The sequence below is a fragment of the Ambystoma mexicanum genome, chromosome 13 (genome assembly GCF_040938575.1).
Source record: "Ambystoma mexicanum isolate Mex_15411 chromosome 13, UKY_AmexF1_1, whole genome shotgun sequence".
Lineage (NCBI taxonomy): Eukaryota > Metazoa > Chordata > Amphibia > Caudata > Ambystomatidae > Ambystoma > Ambystoma mexicanum.
In genome coordinates this window covers 593,827,610-593,851,139 of record NC_090938.1, presented here as the reverse complement: position 1 = coordinate 593,851,139, position 23,530 = coordinate 593,827,610, and the positions used below count along the sequence as shown (strand labels likewise).

Here is a 23,530-nt window from a genome sequence, read left to right as displayed (position 1 = left end):
ATTAGAACTCAGTGGTAAGTGGAAACAGCACCTTGCTCTCTTGGCTTAAACTAGGATGATACCGAGTATGTTTTCACTTTCTATAGATGCGTGTCAACTCATGCAGCTTTTGATCTATGGAAAGCTAGTCAATGTCTATTTAGTTAAAAAAAAAAAAGAAATATCATTGCATCAAATGGTCATTTATATCATACATATGAGATCACAATGTATACCTAACCATCATGGCACAATTAGTATGGGGACCAGAAATGGGAGTCACTAGATAAGTTCGTGCTCACCCCTGTAAAGCACCCTAATGCAAAACAGGCTGATATACGTATGTACTGCACTAGTGGTCAAAACACTCTCTGGCCTAGGATCCAGAAAATGCCAAATGATAAAAAAAATAAGTCCTAAGTATAAGGTCAGGTATCCTGTTGTAGATATTACCTTCCGCTAGCAACAGATCATAAATAAGCTATACATTCAGAAAACAAAATGGAGTCCTCCTGACTCCTTAGAGGAACCAGTACATAACAAAAGGGCACGTTTTTTATTTTTAGAATTTTCCCCAATGGAGAAATTTCTCTGAATGTATGAAAAGGAAAGACGAGCCCCGGGAGATGTGTGCCTTCAAATATTTCATGAATCATAATTAATTACTTTCGATTCTTTTTGCAGAATAAGAATTAGAAGGTAGCTGGGAGTGATGATATTTGTTTATTTTTTTACTTACTATGTCTTCACATTATTTAGATGACTGTGAGAGACTATAATTATATCGACCAATGTGCATCCAAATAACAAACAGAAACTGAGCACAGAGATCAGGTGAAATCAGGCAGAGAAATAAAATCTCACTGCACAGAACATAGAAATCATTCCACAGACCATGCACGTGGATGGGTAAAATAGGCCTGGAAAGTACAGTAACTAGTTGCCGCGAGAAGGCTGGTAGCTAAAGGGGGGAATTCCATATTTTTTTATCTCACTTATCAAAAGTATCGCACTAGAATCTCTCTGCTGGACGTTTGCTCTTTCGTTAACCTGGACTGCTTGTGTTATTTGTTTGTGTCTGTCTTGGTCTGCGCCCTCATGCCCACGGGTTAATGGTTTGCGCACTACAAATTAATTAAAGTAAAGTAAAAACTGTACAGAGTAACACAAAGATGTGTGTTTTTGTGTTGCAAGCATTAAACCGCTGAAGCGTCTGCGGCTTCCATCTTTCACAGCTATTGTAAGAGATAGAAAAGTAGATTGGTCGACTATTACACCAAATGCAAACATTATTGTGAAATGTGAGTATCAGTGTATACTGTACTTATGGATAATTTTATATGTTAGACCATTGGTTAAAGATAGGGGCGCTCCCCAAAATTAAGCACTATACAAAAACTGTCCCCAGCGTTCTGGTTATTGTCATACACATCTTTTTGTGTCCAGAATAGATTGTATTGCAGTAGCAAAGAAACTGCAACACAAGGAAAGTTGCTCTCTTTGTGTTGCAGTTTTTGGATCCAGGTGTCTCTGGACTTTTGTCAGTCAGCTCCTTTTAAATCCGCACTATCCACAAAGCAGAAACTGAAATTATTTTTATTTGTATTACTCAGTATATTTAGTGGTGGCCACCTTTTCTCTTTGACAGTAACAAAGCAACTCTCAGGTTCGACCACTAAATGCATGGTGTCACCGGTTTATGGCCATTGCATTTAATGCCATTCCATCGAAATTTTTCCATCTAAAAAATGTCCATCTAATGCATTTTTTTTCTTCTTCTTTTTTTTCTTTTTTGGGGGGGGCACCCCAAACCTCTGTTTTTTACTCTTTAAAATACACCTGACCAAAAATTAACCCTTTACCCCCCCCCAAAAAAAGCATCCCTTAAATGGACATTTTTTAGATGGAAACATTTCGATGGAATGGCATTCGATTTAATGGCATTAGCTGAAATGACCAGATACCATTTTACTCACTGCGGTGTCCGAACATTCGCCAGTATTAGGATGTATGATCCCAAAATAATGCCTAAGCGAGGCCATGGACATTTGAAGAGCAAATCTATAACAAAAATACCTTTATAGAATTCTTCTGGTGGAATGCAGACACGTAAATCTCCAAATATGCAATGGGAAACCTTCAAAGTACACATAAGGGGAATATGCATATCACAGTGCAGAGAATAATTAGAAGGAATACAGCCAGCGAGACAAGCCAAAAGGCCCAGTCAACTTCAAGCATGTGCTATAGGAAACCTTTAACATGTAGACATGGGGAATGTGCATACCACATGCTGAGAACGATTAGAAGGAACCTGGAGAAAAGGCAAAACGGCCAGGACAGCTATTGGCTTAATTCGTCTGTTCCGAGAGAAGAGCCACTGATATTATTGACATCAAAGGTCAGTAAGTAAGGAAAGTACAAGTAGAGTAAAGTACACTTCAAAACCCTCACCCTCACACACAAATGCCTGGAAAACACCGCCGCCAAATACATCCAAATACCTTGCCAATACATTTAAGAAAACCCAATCTAATAGACTGACTAGTGCCTTCTACTCCTACCTACTCTCAACCCCCAAATTCAAAGTACAAAAAGCTGGGGGCTACAGTTTTCCCTTAGTAGCAGAACAATATTGGAATGCCCTACCTCCTCCACTAAGGGCCGAAACCCCCTCTGGTCCTTTCGGCCAAAAGGTCTTAAAACTACGTTTTAATCTAACTGTGCTTTCTGTAAGCAGTGCCCTGATGCCTCTAGATTTGGTGCACTTTACAAAGCACTAAATAAATGTAGACAGGATTCATTAGATATTTAGTACTTAATATCGCCAACTACACACATCTGGACATAGATGGAGTGTTACTGACATTGCTGAATACACTACATACAATTGCTATCATCAACCTACAGGAAATAAGGACTTGCAACACATTACACAAAAATGTTCCTGTTCAAAGTCATGCGCTAGTCAATTCACTTTGTTCTGTCTGACAGATGACTGAAAAATATACAAAAAATTATATTGTGATAAATCAAATACAAGGGTGGACTCTCAAGAACAATAACAATAACAGGCCGTTCTTACCAGGATGACAATAAAAGAAAGTCACCTAACTAAAAACACAGCTCCAATTACTGTCACTAAAAACAATGAGTGTCTCTCAATTCCCACTATGTCATTTCGAGAATCAATCACTAAACACCCCAACTTAAATGCATTAAGTCTATTTCGGACCCCCTCAACATAGACTTAATACAATGAAGTTGGGGTGCTTAGATTTATGTTGATCACATCATTAGGTGTCATCCTGTTAGGGACGGCTGGACAGTTCCCCGCCTTGTTTTTGTTTCATCACACAATTGATTAATTATAATTGTTCTTTTATAACGCACGTAATACCAGCCAGTGGTTTCTTAGCACGGGATCGGGATTCAAACCTGTGTTGCGCTGCGTTCTCCTGTGTTGTCCTGCTTCTGACGGCAAATGCGCTGCCCCTGAGCTATCCTTCCTCCCCAATTTAATTTTTTGTACAGTTTTTCTTCACTTTTGTTGTGGTAAAGGACTCACTTTGTAGAATGTTTTGATATATGTTTTTAATGTTTATGTAATCTCAGTGTGTTCACTTTCCAAAGGGCCGAAGGGTAGCAGTGCACAGTCTAAATCCCAGTAGTACAACCTAAGATACCATCAAATACATGCCCCAGCATTACCATTGCCATTACCATTGCCATTACCATTGCCATTACCATTGCTATTGCAGTTGGAAAGTTGAAATCTGCTGTATTGTTCGCGGAATACCACCACGATTGGGTAACTACCACTTGTGGTATTGGTAAATGCCTCTGGCAGTATTCCTTGCAAATTATGCATTATGGCCATTTAAGATTGTCTTAACACCACCGAAACTACCTTTGGTTAACAATGCGCAAAGGATAGGAGCGACATTCCAAAAGGACTGGGTGAATACATTGTTTGATATCTTAAAATATAATTAAAACACGTTTAAAGGACAGGATGGAACACCGCAGTGATGTTTGAACTTGCATCTGGCCAGTGCCTTTTGGTTGCCTAAAAACCTTTCACAACAATTGAAGCTGCAGCTTTAACACATTTCTGCAGTGAATAATTGAATGCTTCTGCATTGTTAGTTAGCTATCTACCCCAGCCGCTTCATGTCTCACATCTGGGTAATCCAGCTGCTGAACTGGCGGGGAGAGGAGGTCACTTATCAGAGGAAATGTGTGACTTCTGCTGTGCACTTCACAGTGTAAATGGGTTTCCCCAGACTCTGTACTGGCCACAGATGTAAAGTTAAAAGATAACAAAATATTGTGTTGGCACCACCAGAGAGATTTAGGCAAGGCCTAGTACTCACACATGATGCACATAAAGTGGAACTCAGCTGCCGGTGGCACCAGCTGTATGTCAAGATAAAATTCAGAGCTCAAGGTGCAATTTTTGAACAGTCCCTTTTTAGGTTTTGGGTCATCAGTGTCTTTTTAGAGGAGCCAAAACTATTGGTATGGATAATAGTGGATGTCAAATGTGTATTTTTGTTATTGTTATTATTATTATTAGTGTTATTCATATTAGTATTCTATTTATTGAGTGCGGACCTAGCTTCGAGAAGCAACAGAACACTTTACAGAGGTATTAAGCAATACATAAACACAATGGGGCGCTTTACAGAGGTCACAACAGAACAGATACATAGAGGGGTTTGGATAGAGAGGGGCACAGAGGAAGGGTACATCTGTACAGGGTGACGGGGAGGAGAGAGGCAGACGGCGTCTAGCAAACAGGTGGTGCATGGGGCGGTGGGATGGACTAGGTGTTGAGGAGGAGAGACTCCTTGAAGAGGTGTGTCTTGACTTCTATTCTGAATTGTAGAAGCATCGAGGCGAGTCTGATGCTGACAGCGAGGAGGTTCCATAATCTTGGGGCATAGGCAAAGAAGGCTTGTTTTCTGGTCATTTCCTTTTTTCAGTGGCGGATTTCAAGTCTGCACGTGTGCTGGCTTCAGGTTGTGCGCTGTCCACCAGAGATGCTGAGTGGACGGCGCGGTAGCTGTGTGACTTAAGGGCGACTGCCTTATGGATGATGCAGCAAGATGCAGCAAAACTTGGAGTGATTTGTGCGTGCAGTGGAAGCCAGAGTAGGTCGATAAGGCCCGGGGTGATGTGGTCGTATCTGGGTGTTCGGTGTTGTTGGTGAGGAGTAGGAATTCGGTCTTGGTGGAGGTTGAGCTTCAAGTATGCACTGGATATCCAAGACTGGATTAGTGGGAGGCAGGTTTTGAGGCTGCAGATGTCTTTGATGGAGTCAATCTTGAGGTATTGCTTTGTGACATCAGCGTATTGGTGGATGTGGACATTGTGTGTGGCTAGAAGGGCTCCCAAAGACTCCATGTATGGATTGAAGATCATTGGGGAGTGCATACCACCCTGCAGGACTACACAGGTGGTGGGTAGCACTGACAATCTAGAGGAGTCCATCTGAACAAACTGGTGGTTGGCGAGGTAGGACCTGAACCAGCATAGTACAAGGTCACTGATCCACATGCACTGGTGTAGGGTGTCAGTGACTGCCTGGTGCTCTACTGTGTTGAAAGCGACAGAGAGGTCAAGTAGAGGCAGGGTTGGCCATTGTCAAGGATGTTGAGGGCGCTGTCGACCACCTGTATGGTTACTGTCTTCATGCTGCATCTGGGTCTGAACCTGGATTGGTAGGTTTGGAGGAGATTGTTTTATGTGTTGCTGCAGTTGCGTGGCTACCGCTTTTTCTGTGATATTACCTAGGATGGGAAGATGGATGATGGGACGATACTTACCTTGCTTGTTGGGATCAAGAAGGGGTTTCTTTAGTAGAGGGAGGATTTGTCCTGTCTTAAGGGTTGATGGGAAGATGCCTTGATCTGGGGGGATGTTGGTGGTCTCCAGGTAGGGAAGGAGAGCTTCTGCGGGGGAGGGGTTCTTGAGGATGGCTGCTGGTAGGATGTCATCTGTATATGACGTGGCTTTGAGGGTGGCCAGGGTTTCTAACAGGTCCTCAGCAGAGAGTGCCTTGAATGTTGTCCAGGGTTTAGGGATTTTGCAAGGAGGGACATGAGGTGGGTCTGTGGCTGCAGAGCTGGTGTCGATGTGCTGGTGAAATTTTCTGATTTTGGTGATGAAGACGGTGTTGATGGCTGTACATTTTTCTATGGAGTGTGGTATGGCAGGGTCAAGCAGCAGGTTGATGCAATACTTGACTGCTATGAAGAGGGCTCTGCTTTTGTTGTCAGGTTCTGCTATGGTGTTCTGATAGTGGGAGGCCTTGGCTGTGTTGATAGTTGTCGGAGGGTTGCTCAAAGTTCCTTGAAGAGCACCTAGGCAGATGCGGTCCTGGACCTGCACCAGCTTTTCCCTTGTTTCCTGATGATTCTTTTACTGTGGTTGATTTCTTGTGTTTGGCAGGGTGCTGATGGTTTTGGTTTGCAGGTGCGCTATTACTGAGGTGCGTGTCAGTTGATGGAGGCTAAGAGGGTGGTGTTGAGTGCTTCCAGAAGATAATCGCAGTTTGGTTGGGGGTGTTCGGTCCATGTGAGGCGGAGGTTGGCGAGGGATACCATGAGGGCTTCCACTGGGAAGTTCTTGAAGGACCTGAAGGTTTGTCTGATGGGTTTCTGCTGGGAGTATTTGACTGGGGTGGTGTGCAGGATGTTGAAAGGCATGGCCAGGTGGTCATACCAATCAAGCCAGAGAGGAGAGTTGTAGTGGAGGGAAGGCAGTGCAGTGATGATTAGATCGAGGATCTTACCTTTATCATCATTGGGTCTTTCGTGTGCTGTCAAGAAGGCTAAGGAGAGATTCCTGCATTGTTTTGTTGGCCCTGTTGCTGAGGAGGTTGAAGTCGCCTAGGAAGATGTTGTTGGTGTGCGTGAGGGACATGGTGGTGACCAGATCGGTGAAGTCTCCGATGAAGCTGGTGTTGGGTTTGGGTGGTCTCTAGCTGAGATGGAATGTGGCTGTATCCATCAGGGAGAGCAGGAAGTGGTAGGAGAGGACTTCAAAGGAGCCAATGTTGTTGACGACAAGTTTGGTGCACGTTCAAAAGGTCTTGTGGATGACTGCAAGGCCTCTGCCTGTCTTATTCAGCCTGTCTCTGTGTTGGATGTTGTAGCCGTCGGGGACAACAACGTCTAGGATGTGGGTGGAGGTGGGTATCAGCCAGTTGTCAGTGATGAAGATGACATCAAGGTCGTGTGCATCGGCGATGCCTGCTGCATGGGTGATAGCTGAGCAGACGTTGGTGAGCATCATCTTCCATGTTCTGGACGAGGTTTCCTGATGAGCATGAGGGTGATGTGGGTGAGGTTGCTGCATTGCGGGGTCATGTCTTAGAGGAGGGGCAATGTCATTTGCATTGCATGGTAATGATGCGGATGGCCTGTGGGGCAGAGAGAGAAAACACATGTCAGTGCATGCTTACCTGTTGTCTGAGCAGGGGTTCGAGCCCTGGGTCCTGCCAGTCCGAACACGTCCAAATAGAAATTGCCCTTTTCTTGGTCTGCCCTTCACTTTGGACGCCTGGGCGAAAGACCCTCTTGCTCTAAGAATTAAGAGGAGAAAGGAAGAAGCAAGGCTAAGAATGTGGGTGGGGCTTATGTCACATGACCTAGATCCACTTGCACCAACTGCAAAGGAAAAGAGCCTCGAGGGCAGCTTATCTAGTTAAAAAAGGTGGAAAAACAGGAAGGCACCAACAGTTTAGCAGTCATTGACAGGTGCGTGGGGCTTCGGCTACTTGACCTAGTTCCATTTGCACCTGCTCTCCAACTGCAAAGGAAAAGAGGCTGCTTCTGAAGGGAAATGGGGCAGCAAAACAGGATTTGTACGATTACAAATAAACCTTATTAATCTATCATTATTCAGGCCTTTTGTATATTTTGCTGCCATTTAGAATTGGTGAAAGGTGAACATTCTGTGCGTGCTTTTGTTGCATCTACTGTCAACTTAATGGGAAGAGGGCCAAATGTCTGAGGCTTGACAGAACAATGATTGGTTTTGTCGTAGGTTTTTGGTTTGCAATGTTTTTCTGTTTCTTGTTAAGTACTTCAATGTTTGTTATAACTTATATGTGATCTGTATCGCTGGCCTTTAGAAATGGGCAATAACGTTTGCGGGCATTAAATGCTGTGCTTAACAAATGGCAGCCAAAACATAATGGCTCTGTCAATGATTGTTTAATATAGTAGTCAGTGATCACAGAAGGAGATAAAGTGATTTGCAGCAGATCCCACAGTTTTGGTCAAGTGCGGAAACTGGCATGAGAATATAGCACTCTTTAGTATTACATGAGAAGTTCATATTTGCACCACTAAATGGAAGAAAAACATGCACTGAAGAAAGGAAGAATAGCTTGAAAACCATGCACTTTCTCAGATGTTTCTTCATGAGTGGAATCTCAGAATATCCATGATGAACTTTTGCCGAATGTATGAATTGGCAGGAACCTGGTAAGATTCAAATGTGATGCCCATCTGTGATTGGGAGGCTGCCAAATGCGGGCATGTTGCAGCAGGCCTGATTGGTAGCTGGATGTGCCTCTTTCAACCAAGATCTGTTTAAGAATGGGGAGATCTGCACCGTAGCTTTGTCAAACACTGGGACTCATCCCTAAAGAGCAGGAGGAAGGACACTGCCCAAGGAAGATGTAGACTCTGCTCCTGAACTCTGCAATCCTGTGGTGAAGGAATGCTGCTGGGACCTGTGTACTCCAGAAACAGACAGGACTATACCATTGCTGCCTTTCCTTGCCCCGGCAAGCACAGCCAAGCCCCTCTTTGAAGGACTCCAGGTTTCACCAGGAATCGCTCCTGAAGCAGCTGGATTGGCCTAACTGATGTCTGGGACCCTGACACTCCTGCACCCCACCAGCAGTGGGCATCGTCCAAGACCTACCAGTGCTGCAGAATCTTCTTGTTTTATGTGTCATGGTTTTTGGGGCAAATAACCAGGAAGGCAGGAAATATAGGACAACAAAATACCACATAAGAACAGCAGGGACTGCACATAACACCTGGCTAGTGCTTAGAATTAAGAAAAGCGCATAGAAGGTAATATGCACTGCAAGTACTAGGAGGGCAGGAACAGGGCAGGAACAGTGGGCCTCATTATAGCTTTGCCGGTGGGGAATTAACGTGGCGGAATTACCATATACTGCATTGTTCCCCCACTGGCAGAGTACAAGTTTGCCAGTGGGGTGGAGGAATTATCTCCAGCAATACCGCTACCTTAACGGCAAAAATATCTGGTATTACCAGCCCCAGTAATACCGGTGCTGGTAATACCAGCAAACCTCCCATGGTATCTAACGGGACTCCGTGGAATGGGGACTTACAACCCTTAACAGCACTCATAATCTGGCAGTAATTAAGCCGGTCCGAGTGCCGGTAATGGTGTTACCATTTGCCGGTATCCTAGTGCAATTACCACCAGGTACCGGCAAAGTTATAATGAGGCCCAGTATACCTGCACAGATCATAGAGTAGGGATCGTGCATAAAAGTTGTTTTTGGCTTACTGCACAAAAACCCAGACTCATTTAAAAGTGGAAAAGGTTGCTTTAACGTGACAGGCCAAAGCTTACAATTAACGCTTACCTGGCTCCATGGCCTTACAGACTAACGAAATATTTAAACAACCAATTAACTAATTACACATTTTCATTTCCCCCAACAATTAAATAATTAAATAAAGCCATTTCCTCCCTAACTGTCCCTTGGACCCTACCATCTCCTTACCCCTTTTCCAGGCGTCCCGCTTTCTCCCTGGGGCCATGCCCCTCCAGGCACAATACCTGTTCCCCCGGGGTGGCCCGCTTGTGCAAACAGCACCACCCCATCCTTTCCCGTGTCATTCCCCCATTGTGCTTCCCTCCCCCCACATCAAAAGGAGGCCATGCCCCCGGAGCCCAGACCCACTTCAATACCCCTCACAGTCCCCTCTACACCAATCTCCCCCTTCCTGCGACCTGCAGCCAGACTGTCCTGCCACATCAGCAACATAAATTTTACATCACAAACTTCTCTACTGCCCCGACCTGTCACACAAAACTACCAGCCAGTCGCCCCTTAACCTACCAAAAACTCCCTAACAAACCGCCCTGGTACGTAAAAAACCCCAACCCAACCAACATTCAATGGTTCCCCCCCCCCTTTACTAAACCAAACCACCAGACCTAAACCAAAATGAAGGGGTGGGAGGGCGGGACAATCGCCAAGTCCAACCGTCACCTGCCTCCCCAACCTTCCCTTCCCCCTTAAATACCCCAGAGGGGTGCTCTGCCTCCACGGCCACTCGCTGGCCATGTGCAGCGCCAAAAACTTCCTCGGGGGGGAATGCTGGGGCCCCCCTTTTGGCTTACTGCACAAAAACCCAGACTCATTTAAAAGTGGAAAAGGTCGCTTTAATGTGACAGGCCAAAGCTTACAATTAACGCTTACCTGGCTCCATGGCCTTACAGACTAACGAAATATTTAAACAACCAATTAACTAATTACACATTCTCATTTCCCCCAACAATTAAATAATTAAATAAAGCCATTTCCTCCCTAACTGTCCCTTGGACCCTACCATCTCCTTACCCCTTTTCCAGGCGTCCCGCTTTCTCCCTGGGGCCATGCGATTCCATGCACAATACCTGTTCCCCCGGGGTGGCCCGCTTGTGCAAACAGCACCACTCCATCCTTTCCCGTGTCATTCCCCCATTGTGCTTCCGTCCCCTCACATCAAAAGGGGGCCTTGCCCCCGGCACCAGAAAAACCCTCCCCCGAGGTGTTCTTTCTGCCCCACCCCCCCCACAACCACCTTCCTTTATTTCCAACTCTTCAACCAATCTCCCAGCCAACAGCACAAGTCCGCCAAATAGTGATTGTTCCCATAAACCGACAAATGCACCCCATCCTCCCTAAAGATCATAAAGCCCTCATACACTATTTCCTTATGTTCCATCACCTGTACTGCCACAGAGGCACAAAACTTCACCATTTCTCTGTTGATCCCCTTTCTAGCCCGCTCTATAGCTCCCTCACTCCTTGCTCCCCTCCATACTCTACGCGGCAACAACTTAGTCCACAACACCTCCGCTTTAGGCCACATCTCCCGCACCCAAACCAAATCCCTTTTCATTTTCCTTAGCAGGGCCACCCCAGTATCCCTCACCAAGTCATTCTCCCCAGCGTGAATAATCAACACCTCCGGCGCCCCATAGCGCTCCCGCAACCCTGCCAGCATAGGCAGCAACTGGTCCCAGCGCAGGCCCCCTAAGCCGTGCCATTTTACCACCACCTCCTTATAGCTACACCCCAGTTGCCTGCCCATAACCCTTTTCTCCGCTTCTTTCCCAGCCCATTTAACAATTGAATGGCCGACAATCCACACTTGCGCCAACTCCCCCTCCTTTCGCACAGCATCTGAAAAAGAAATTACAAAATTACCACCACAATACAATACCAACCCCACGTTGTTGTCAGCCCACTTTTAACCCTTTTCCTTCAACAATCCCCCTTATGAAAATCCCGGACGTACCCCTTGTATCTCCCAGACTTCCACCGCCCTAAACTTTTCACCTTATCCTCCTTGAAACCCAACCTCTTTCCCTCCGATGCTGCGCCCATCCTGAATGAATGTGTACCAAACTCCTCGCCCTTTTCTCCTAACACCCGCAGAGCCTTCCGCAATACCCCCAAAACTTGTGCCGCTGAAACCGATGACCCGTCCTCATGCTTGAACACCAAGCCTGTCTTCCTCCCACACCGCTCCTTCCACAACCTACCCACCAGCACTGGGCATAAATCCTTGCTCCCCCGCCCCAACAAAACCCAGGAACCCTTTCCCTTCTGGTCCGTTTTAGACTTATTAATCCTTATGTGCAAAACCCACTTCTGTAATATGCACATCCTCCTACTGCAAACCCCCAGACCCCCCTTTTCCCCCCACTGTCCTTGTCCCTCTTAATTTCCCTTGCCCATCCTTCCAACATCCTACTCGCCATTCCCCCCCCACTCGGCTGGAAACCCCAAAACCACTTCCCGTAAAAGGCAATTCCTGCTAACTTCCCCGCTATAGTCGCTCTTGACCAGCCCCTGTCCATACACCTCAGGAGGAAATTCACGACATCGTCCCACCTCCTCTCTTCCGCATCCCATCTGCCTTTCCAACTACGCGCTCCCCCCCAATAAAATCCTCCCATGCCCTCCTGTATGCCTCCTTAGACGCCCCGGCCAATGAACCCTCCACCAAAGCCAGCGCTCTCATCTTCCTATCTTCCACAGCTCTTCGGGAATCTGCTGCCCCTCCTGATCCGCCTCTGGAGCCAATCCATGGAATCTCTGCCATTGAAAATGAGATAATGCATCAGCGATGCCATTATCCTTCCCTGGCACATGTGTTGCCTTAAACACCACATTCAGTTCCATGCATCTCAGCACAAACTCCCTCATGAGTCTTGCCACCCTCTGATCCCTAGCTGACTGCCTGTTTACCACGTGGACCACGCATTCATTGTCAACATTAAAATTCACTTTCCTATCCCGCAAATCCTTCCCCCACAACTTCAGTGCCACCAGTAATGGGAAAAACTCAAGGAATGCTATACTCCTTCCCTCCTTCAAGCACAGTTCAGGCCATTTCTCTGCACACCATTTTCCCCCCCAAAACACTCCGAAACCCCCTGCTCCTGCTGCGTCCGAAAATATCTGTACCTCCCATGTCACCGGGTCCCCCTGCAACCACATTGACACCCCATTAAACTTCTCCAAAAAACAGCCAAATTCTGCAGTCCTCCTGCACTGACCCCGATACTCTTATCCGGTGATGTGGGCACTTTGCTCCCATCATAGCCCTCGCCATGTTCCTACAAAACGTCCTTCCTGGGGCTACCACCTTACATGCAAAATTCATATGCCCTACCAATCTCTGCATGTCAACCAGCGTCATTTTCTTGGCCCCCACCGCCTTTTCCAGCAACACCACCAGTTTGCTCACCTTGTCGTGCGGCAAGCGTGAGGTCATAGCCACTAAATCCAGTTCAATTCCCAGAAATGTCAATACCACTGCAGGCCCTTCTGTTTTGTCTTCTGCTAATGGCACACCCAACTCCTCCATTAGCTCCTGAAACAACTTTAGCATCCCTCTGCACTCACCCTCTCTATCTGCCCCGCTAATGAACAGAAAACCGTCCAGATAGTGCAGCACACTCTCCCAACCCAAGTTAAATGAAAAAACCCACTGTAGGAATGAGCTGAATCGTTCAAACAGCGCACAGGAAATTGCGCACCCCATTGGCAAGGCTTTGTCTATGTATATGCGATCCTCAAACTGCAAACCTAGCAACCAAAAATCCTCCGGGTGCACCGGCAGTAACCTGAACGCCGCTTTGATGTCACATGGAGGCCCCCCGCCCTTCTTTCCTTACCAGCTCCACTGCCTGGTCAACACTTGCATATACAACCCCACATTCTTCCGGGGCAATGAAATCATTCACTGACATGCCCTCCGGCCAAGACAAATGGTGTATTAATCGAAACTCCCCCGGAGCTTTCTTGGGCACCACCCCCAATGGGGATATCACTAGGTCACCCGGCAGGTCATCAAATGGCCCCACAATCCTTCCCGCCGCTATTTCTTTGCTCAATTTTTGCCTTACCACTTCAACATTTTCTCTGACTGACTTCAAATTTTCTGCCCACCGGCGCACCCTTGAGCCCTGGTATCTGAAACCTTGACTGAACCCCTCACTCAAAATCTTTGCCCCATCCCTGTCCGGATAAAATTGCAACCATTTTTGCAGAACCCCCATCTTAATTGCCGTAAAAGCTTTTCCCCACAACCCCTCTGCCTGAACCTCTCCCCCTCCCCCTGTCTCCCTGTTGGAAGCACTGCGTAAGAGGGTGTTTTCCACCACACTTGCTACACTTGTGCCTGAACCTACACAGGGTCCTTGTGCAGCCGTCCTTGTTGAACGCCCAACATGCTGCTGAGGACTGCCCTCTGCCCCCTCCCCCCGCCCCTTCATGGGCGGGGCGACCAAGAAAGGGCCGGAAGGGCTCCGGCAGCCCACTTGCTGTGTGCAATGTCGGGGCAGGCCTCGTTGGAGCCATCCATTGCAGCCAAAGATCCATGTCTATCTCCACCCAGACCGCTTGACTGTCCTCCGCCATTCTCGCTCTGAATTCCTCGTCATACCTCACCCATGCAAAACCCCCAAAACTCGTGAAAGCCTTCCGAATTACGTCCATATATTTAAGTAGGGCCACACAGCGCTCAGGGAATTTTTCACAGTAAACACTCGCATAAATGATAAATGCCGACGTCCAATTCTCAATCGTCACTGATACCCTTGGGCGCGCAGCTAGCTCCCTCTCTTCTTCCTTAGACCCCTCCTTAGCTCTCACCTCCCTATGGAGCAATTTAAAAACATCTACAAATTCCCCCCCTGAATCTTCTCCCTGGTCGCCGCCATCAAGTGCGCCCCCAAAGGTTTCGTTATCCCCATGTATGGCAGTTTTTCTCCTTTCCTTTCACTTCCAACTCCTTTTCTTTCCCAGCTTGCCCCTTGAGCACCAATGGCTCCCCCACCTTATCCGTTTGGACCTCCACAGAGCATATGCCCTTCTCGACCCCCAAGTCTCCCCTGGCTTTTACCCCCACTTCTTTCTTAAGCCCTTGCAAACCCGACCCATCATTTCCCGTGCCCCCTCTTGGGACCCCTCTCTGCCATGCAGATGACCATTCCCTTTCCCGCTCACCTCTTTCTGCACCCGCCGTCTGCTGCCTTGCGTCCACACCAATGCTCCTCATCTCCTTCCTTATCGGGCTCCTACTGCGGGGACAAAACATGTCAGCAGACTCACCCAGCCACCCCCTTCTGCACCTCCACCAAAGCCCCACCGTGGTTCCTTTGAGCCACCTCCATCTGCGTACTCGCTGCTCCCTTAGTGCTATCCCTCATTCCTTCCCCACGTGGCTGCCCACCCGAAATCCTTTCTTCCCCGGACGCCCTCCTGTCTATCTCCCTCCTCATCTTCCTGCCCCTGGATTCCCAAACCTCCCCTCTCCCTGCTGCGGGGGTGCAAGCCACCACCGCCGCGAGAGCCCCGTCAGCTGCCGCTCTCCGCTGCGGCCTACCCCCACTTGTCTCCCCTTCACCCGTGACCTCCCCCACCGCCCCCTCCAGCTGGGCCTTAGTTGCCCTGCTAATTATGGCCAGGGCCTCCCTCAGCGCCCTTGCATCCACCAGCTCCTCCCTGCTTGCACCTTGTCCCACCATCGTGCACCAACACTTACTGGCGCACTAACATATGCCCCTTCTCGCTCCCCACTACCTGAGCCCCCGAGCCGGGGCCTACCCGTGGCAAGAAGAGCCCCTAGTAGCACGAAACCCTAAAGAAATTGCGCTAACCCCTAAACCCCAAAGGAGTTAAATAACCCCTACTCCAAGCAACCTTATTTCCCTATATAATTTATTTTTGTTGTTTTTTTTTTGTTTTTTCTAAAAAAAAAACACCTCGCCGACACCCCCAGTCCTCTAGGGACCCCGCCTAGTAGCTCTCACGCCAAGCTACTATTAAAACCCCACAGTGCCCCCCCACTCACCACTGCTCCTGGGCACCCACAGAAAAAAAAAAAACCCTTTCCTTTCTCTCCTGTTTTTTTTTTTTTTTCTCTCTGGGGACCCCTATGCAAACACTCCTCTCACCAGCCCGCCCCCTAGTAGCCCACCCGCCGCACCGCAGTGCCCTGCAGCACACTTCCAAGAAAAAAGGAACGGGCCCTTTAAGAGGACTGCTCTGCCCCCTTTATTCCGGAGGACGTCACCGCACGCGAGGACCTAGCAAGCCCTACACACACGGGCTCCTACAACGGCCCCCCAGCCGCACCAACGCACCAGCGCGCCCCGTGAGAAACGGGGCCGGCACCGGGTGCCTAAAGCACTCCGGGGCCCTCCCTCGGACTGCCTACTGATGGACGTACCTCTTCCCCCACTCCCCGCGGCGACCCGGCACCCTCTCAGGCAACCCACCCGGGAGACGAAAACCGCGGCCCCAGTTTACACGCCCGCCTGCCCGGATCAACACAACCCCACAGACGGCGGCACCGGTAAGAGGGGGGGGTAACTTATTTACGATACCCCCAATTAAGACGCGTTCGCACCAACACTATTATTTATTTTTATTTATTTTTTTTATACTCCTAACGCCGCTGTCACCTCTCCCCACAACCCTGCTACACCTAACCACCCGCCACTAGACCCTAGTTAACCCCTACCTCAGCTCCTCACACAACCTTAGGCCCAGCTACAGGGAAGGCTCGGGAGCAGGCGACAGGACTTCACAATCGCCAAGTCCAACCGTCGCCTGCCTCCCGAACCTTCCCTGCCCCTTAAATACCCCAGAGGGGCGCTCTGCCCCCACAGCCACTCGCTGGCCGTGTGCAGCGCCAAAAAGTTCCCCGGGGGGACCCCCTTTTCACTGCAAGTCAAAGGACAGATTAGTGAAGAGCGGTAGAAACAGTATATGAACAACTGCTTACAGTTTATAGCAAGAATAGCTCATATTACTGTTTGCACTGTATATCAAAGAAAGGAAAGAACTACATGTAAACACATGAATAGTGCATTAGAAAAGCAGGGACTGTGTAAAATGGCTGAACGGCACTTAAAGTAGAAGGGCAGTAATTGTACAACATGTTTGTACAATAAGATGACACATTACATTATGAACACAAGGGCCCAATTTGGAGAAGCACATGTCTTAAGACAATGCAGAGAAAGACAAAACAGAGTGTTTTAAACTAATTTCCGATCCTTTCCTTTAAAGGAAAGGATCGGAAATTAGCTTAAAAAATAAAAATGAGCCTTACACTTAAAGAGTATAGAAAACTAAACAAGCGTGCACCAGTTTTTGTGCAACAAAATGAAAATGCTCAAAGGCCATTGTGGTGATTTTCATCCGGAACCAAGAATTACTTAGTTAATCCGAACTGCTGAAAATGGACGGACACATTTAGCAGTTGCACAAGGCTGTATGCCAGTTTGTCATAAACTATTTTGGACAGCTTTTGTGCAAAAACACCTATGAGAAACGGAGCGCTGAATGGCTAACGCACATTCCACTTAAACTGAAAGTGGCTACGGGGTCAATCATAGTTGTTACTCAACCAGAGACCGGATACCTCGTTTAAGAACCAGAACTGCGTGAGTAGGATGTCAGAAAAAAGCACAAAAGTTGGGGTAAACGCAAGGAAGGGACTATAAAACGAAAAGGCGGAAGGCACATGCTTGGCAGAAGAGAAAGCCGGCCACGGATCCTCTTGGCTCGTTGTACATGGAGGTTGTGGGGACGTATCTGACTACCTGTGGGGACGTCACGTGACCGCGGGGGCGCGGTCTCGCGAGATCTCGGCCCAACGGGATCTCGCGAGCCCGCGCTCCGCGAGAAGCGTTTGGCGCGAGTCGGAGGCTGGCAGTGAGCCAGGCAAGTCGTGCCGGCGAGCGCTGCTCCTTCTGAGGAGCCACTAAACATTATAAGGAGTCATTAACATGAGATCCTGAGTAGCCTCATACTCCAGCTTCTAGGGCGTAAGTCCACAGCCACAGGAGGTTGCCTGGGGGCCCTAGAAGCTTGCAGCATGCTATCGTTGTGCACACCTATTTCCCAGTGAGTCAACTGGGAAGTTCGTGAACAGTGAACAGAACTGAACTGTGAGTAATTGCTTGCCCTGCGTTAGGACAACCAAAGGTTCACCCCTTTGTCTTACAATAAAGACAGTTAGAACCCTTGCACAGCATCCTGTCGTCCTTTAAGGCCACAACACTACCCCAGAGCAGAGGAGATGCTGGGAATGCAAGAGGGGCTATCCAGACCAACATATACATACTTTACGTTAACGAGCTGCTAACAGGGAATACATAGCTTGCATTTGTACGAGATGAGATAAGTTGCAAGGGGTTTTTGAGCCGTATTAGCATGGCTGTGGGCCCAGCAGGCAATGGCCCAAAATGACACCCTCACAATTGCGATGGCCGAAATGGTCGACCTTTTTGTTTTTAAACACCCCCTTTACAGCACATATATATGTGGGGGGGTATGGGATATTATAGTGATATGGGGGGATTGCGTGGGTCTCCCCTGCATATCTATGTGGTTTAAAGGAGGTTTAATTACATTTTTTTAAACATTTAATTTCAGTATTTTCGGCCATCGCAATTGTGTGTGGTTGCAGTGATCACATAGATCCGGGCCAGCGCATATTTTAGCAGCATTTTGACAGCGTGAACGAAATGCTGCTTTTAAATGCACAGTAGAAGGTAAGTGTTGGTGCGGATGTGACGATTTGATCGAAGTAACAGCCTACATGACACTAGCAAGATGATTGAGTGACACCCTGAAGTGAACTGCATGCAGAGGTCTGGGCTCCTTCCACTCTACCACATCTGATGTGGTGCCCAGCCTGGGGAAACCTGGAAATGACGACTTGCACGAATTTGCCGTTAGATGCCATGAAAAGAAAGCCAAGTGGCTGGCAGGATTCCGTGGCTCTCCTATGTCAAACAGGGCTAATAAAAATAAGTCACACCCATTGGTTCGCAAACCTGATTTTAGTATGAGGCAATGATAAGCAGACAATTAAAGTCTTATACCAAGACAAACAACAGGCTACTAGAGTAGAGAAATACTTAACAATTGGACTCATTACGGGTTTGCCGGTAACCGCCAGTGATTCTGGCGGGTTAGCAGCAAACCCACCTTACTGTTACCAGTGTCCGATATCCCGGTATTAACAGGATATTATAGGCACTGGTACTACCGGTACCTGTGATTAAGGCAATTCTTGCCACTAGGGACCTGAACGACCTGCCGGTGGATCAGAGCCCCTACCAAAAATGTCAGAACTTGTCTTACCGACATTTTTGGCAGCATTTTTACCATCACACTCCTAATGACCCCCAATGTCTTCAATAAGACATTAGTATCCTCTAAAAACACTTTGGAACACAGGCGTAGTTAATAGGAAAATAAACATCTCTCAAAAACAATTTGGACTAAATTCAGGCTCAATGAATTATGATTGAATGAGACAAGAGCAGCTTGGGACTATGGTGCACCAGAGAGGGAACTATGTGCTTGCACTTTAGAGGAAACTATGTGCTTGCACTTTATGGGCTTGATTGTGCATTTCTCCTGCAATTGCAGCACACCGAGAACGACACTGCGCGAGCCTGCTTGCAGAATAAAAAATACGCGTCCCGCATATTCATGGAATTTACTGCGCAAGTAACCGTATTCGCAAGTGGCGCCCAGAATGCCCCTGACACGCCCCCACATAAAGTATAAACAGCATGAACAGCTACCTTGGCGTGCTCCCCCGGGACCTAATAGACGCATACTTCAAACAGTGCGTGGGGTCCCCCGCAAGCAGCTCTGCATCACAAAAGAATACAACAAATCCTCTATAACATTTAGGGCCCGATGCATGCAATTGTTTGCACGGTTCAAAGTGACTTTGCACTGCTAACACAAACTCTGTTTCATGGAACAGTGCAAAGTCAGTGCAAATTTATTTTGTACTGCAAAAATACACGTTGCACAGTTTCATGAGTCAGGGTTTGTGTCAGCAATGCAAAGTCACTTTTCAGGAGTGCAAAGTAACTTTTAACCGTGCAAATAATTCCATGAATCGGGCCATAAGGGTATAAAGAACACATGGTGCAAAGAATTAATGCTTTTGAGTAAATGGAAAATGGAAACCCCTTTCTTTTATTTGGCATGATAGCTCAAATTTGAGTTTACCCTTAAAAGTGATGCATTTCAAGCCATAGTCTCAGAGGAGTCACTCTGAGTGGATGCAAACGGCCCCAGGTAACTGCACATCTTAGTCCCTGGGGATCCTTAACTCCCACAGCCCCCAAGGCAAGACCGTGTTAGTCGTGGAAAGGACATTTCTGTGTCCGGTCCTAAACTGCTTGGCCTTCCACTGCACTTAAGCTCGACCACCATCTTGCTGATGAAAGATCAACCTTTCTTCCTTATTTTCCCTCTCTCCCTCCTCATCCTGCCCTCTTAAGGGTTTCCATTCTCTGAGACAGTGGTTGCAATTATCCATGGCATGGCTAGTGGGCCTGCCTCCTCATCAGTGTGCTACTGTGATGCTCCTGCATGCTGTGTTTATTTTCAGATTAGTACCCAGTGATGGGGCTGGTGCCCTCTCAGCCAGTGGGAGGCTCGGAACAGGGGAATTCCTGCGGTAATACCTCCGCTCCAAGCCGCCTCACGGCTAGAGGCCTCCATCATCACCCACCAGGGAATGAGGTAAGTGGCCCCTCTCCACTCCCCCTATCCACCGAATTCCCTCCACGCCTGGGCCGCCCCCCATCTCCACTTACCTTCTTTCCTGTCCATTTCGGGAGCGGAAGCACTGTGAACACTTCTGTCCCCAGCACGTCCGCTCCCGATCTGCGGGTCCTTCTCTCCTTTCCATGGTGCCCATGTTTTTTGTTTACTTTTTTTCCTATTTTTTTAATGGCCGCCATGGAAAGGGAGAAGGGACTACATGTAGTCCCTTCTCCCTATCCATGGCGGCCATTTTGTTTGTTTACTTTTTAAATTGTTTTCAATGGCCGCAATGGGAAGAGAAAATCGACTTTGTTTTCCCTTCCCCGGCGGCCATTTCTTTAACTGTTTTTCTGTTCAGAAACACCAGAGCGTTTCGGAACAGGGTAGGGTACTAATAGCAATAAGCCCTGAGCAGGGGGGCATTACCACTTCAGGTAATGCCCCGGGGCCTCTGTTAACTGAAGTGGTAATGCCCCACCTGCTCAGGGCTTATTGCTTAAATAGGGCACCCAACCTCGAGACCAATGCAAATGGCTGCTTTAGGAAGAACAGAAAGGCTAAGCGACCATCAATAGCTTTTCAAGCTGTGAGATTCGCCCCTCCCCAGCCATGCCGCCAAGCCATGGCTAAGCCCTACAGTTTGAAGAACACTGCAAAGTTACCTACCTACAAAGTATTGTAGAACCATTTTTGCCAATTTTATAAAGAGTATATTTTTCATAAGTATACTAGGTGGTTATTCCCTTCTTGTGCGTGGTTATGTGCTTGACTATACTTTATTTTACTTCATGCTCCCCTCTGCAGAGCGTGTCCTTGCGAGTTAGGCATAATCCAGAGGTGCCCTGGAACTGACGTCGGGATTGGTCATCTTGAATCCTAAATTTGAAATCTAGGAAAATCCTTTTAACACACACTAATATGCAACCCTTAAAATGAAGCAAAAATTCAAGAGAGCGATTCAGAAAAAACAGAACAATCAGTTTCAGCCAAATATCCAGTTGAAAGAAAGCAAAAACCAGGATCAGAATAGCCAACACTTACTGACATTTATATAGAAGGATTCCCTCATCTGAAGTTATGAGGAACTGAGCCATATCCCTGACTTATAATGGAGAGGGTTATTATATTCGCAAGGAACTTTACTAGGAGTAACTCAGACTAACTCGGAGTAACTTCTTTGCAAATCGAAAAGTGCTCTCCTGGAGAAACAGAGAGATCCCCAATGTCAATTCTTTCTGAAAACGCCCCAAAGAGCTTTGAGGATGTAATATGACTGTTGAAGTCTAGAAACCATTATTTAGGTCCTGATAGAGCATTTTGACCAATCTGTGACAATCCCGAGTGTCAGGTAAAATAATACGTATCATAAGCAAACGTGTCCAGGCTATAGCTTCTTGTTGCATAACTTGGCGACAAAAAGTAGAATGATCGCTCATCATAAGAAAGGTGTTGGGTTCCAATATGTGGAGTAGACTGCCCTCCTTCCAAAACATAACAATTAAGATGTTTCTGCTTTTTTCTTTGGCGTAATTAGCTGGTCTGCCGTTCAGCTTCTGGATGGGTCGTCGCAATGAGAGACATTTCTACTGGGGTGGAGCCAGTCCGGGAGTCCAGAGGTGTGCATGTGGAATGGAGAAGAACTGTGCCGACCCCCAGCTCTTCTGCAACTGCGACACCGAGCACTTGCTGTGGTAAGTCCCCCCCCTCCTTTGCAGGACATAGGACAACCTCTCGATTGTATGGGGTGCCCTAGAATCCCCAATTGATCATCTACCTCCCGGCATTCACCTGTAACCTACCTGAAATGTATGTAGATTGTCGGCATCGAGGGACATATTTTTGTGTTGCTACAAATGACCTTGATAACAGTCTACCAAATCTTAAACAAAATGTCTTGAGACTTTGGTGCCCTCCGCTGTGTGTCAAAATCTGAATGTGTACATCTCAAAAGCAGAAATTATTAAAAACAATTACACGAAAGAGTGGGAATTAGTTCCCCGACTTCTAACTCAGTGTCGGGCCTTGATGGCCCTCACTGTAACCGCCTGACTTCTCTTAACAATCTCTCCCATTCCAACTTTCATCTCCCACTTAATCCTAATTTCTTTACGGTCGACCTCTCCAACCTCTCCCTGTCCTATTCCATCCTTTGCTCTCACCTATTCATAACTTCTAACTTGCTGTTAACTACCTCACCCATTCCTTTCATTATAATTACTAACTTGCTGTGAACCTCTCTAACATCACTCCATCCTATCCCTTCTTTTGCTCTTCCCTACTCCTAACATAATTTTAGCATCCCGATCTTCACCATCGCTTATTCTTTTCTTTGCTCTAACCAACCTTTCTGAATGTACACGTCTATAAATTCGCCATTTCCAACAGCTTCCTTGCCTCTTGCCTACCCTAAACCGGAACTTTCTGTTAGCATCCCCAACCAACCTCACCCTCCTATTCTTTTATTTTCTTTACTCTACCCCACTTTTCTGATTGTCCATCAATCCAAACACATAATTTCCTTAGTGTCTGGAGTGCCTGGGATTATCTTCTATTTGCAAAGGACCTTGCTGCCTGCTCTGACTCGCTGAGTCTTTCTTTCCTGCTTATCCTTGGACACTCCGCCTCCTGCTTATGCTCACTCTCAAAGCCATCTGTAGAAGCGAAGCGTAGCGGAGTGAAGTAGAGTGTCTGGTGTACCGGCGGGCAGGGCCCTTATGGATGAAAGTCGGATTTTAAGACTAGGAGCCGGAAAGAACGAGAGGCTGCCTCGACGACTCCGGCTGGAAGATCAGGACTGACGCCATTCCTGTGCGGCTCGGTGGAGTCTCGGGCGTTCTTTGACATCCAGTCGGGTAAGGCTGCCCGCAAACCAGTAACCTTGAATGCCGAGATGTGTTCTCTGCACGCTACTGCGTTGCATGACCACTCCCGAGATAAGAAAATAACCGAGCCTGCCAGTGTGTTAAATTGCGAGCTGTTGGTAACTGCATACGCAAGAGTTCCTGCTTTACAAGTGGATATAATTGCGCGGAGGCGGGATGACAGGGGGAGTGAGACTTTTACCCCTGAAGCGACCCAGGGGGAGGTTGCGCCTCCTGGGCGCAGTGAATTCCAAACTTCCTCTGAGAGAGAATATATAACATATGCGAACGCGGCCCCTGTCGGGAGGACGTG

The 23,530-nt window shown here is 47.5% G+C and overlaps 1 protein-coding gene across 1 annotated transcript in view; it reads left to right on the top strand.

Moving 5' to 3' along the window:
- The window catches only part of CNTNAP1 (contactin associated protein 1), a 419,356-nt gene that overhangs the window by 289,921 nt on the left and 105,905 nt on the right, over positions 1 to 23,530 (top strand). The window contains exon 14 of the mRNA XM_069634419.1: positions 21,891 to 22,047. Coding sequence (XP_069490520.1) covers positions 21,891 to 22,047 — 157 coding nt within the window. The remainder of the gene's footprint in view (positions 1 to 21,890; positions 22,048 to 23,530) is intronic.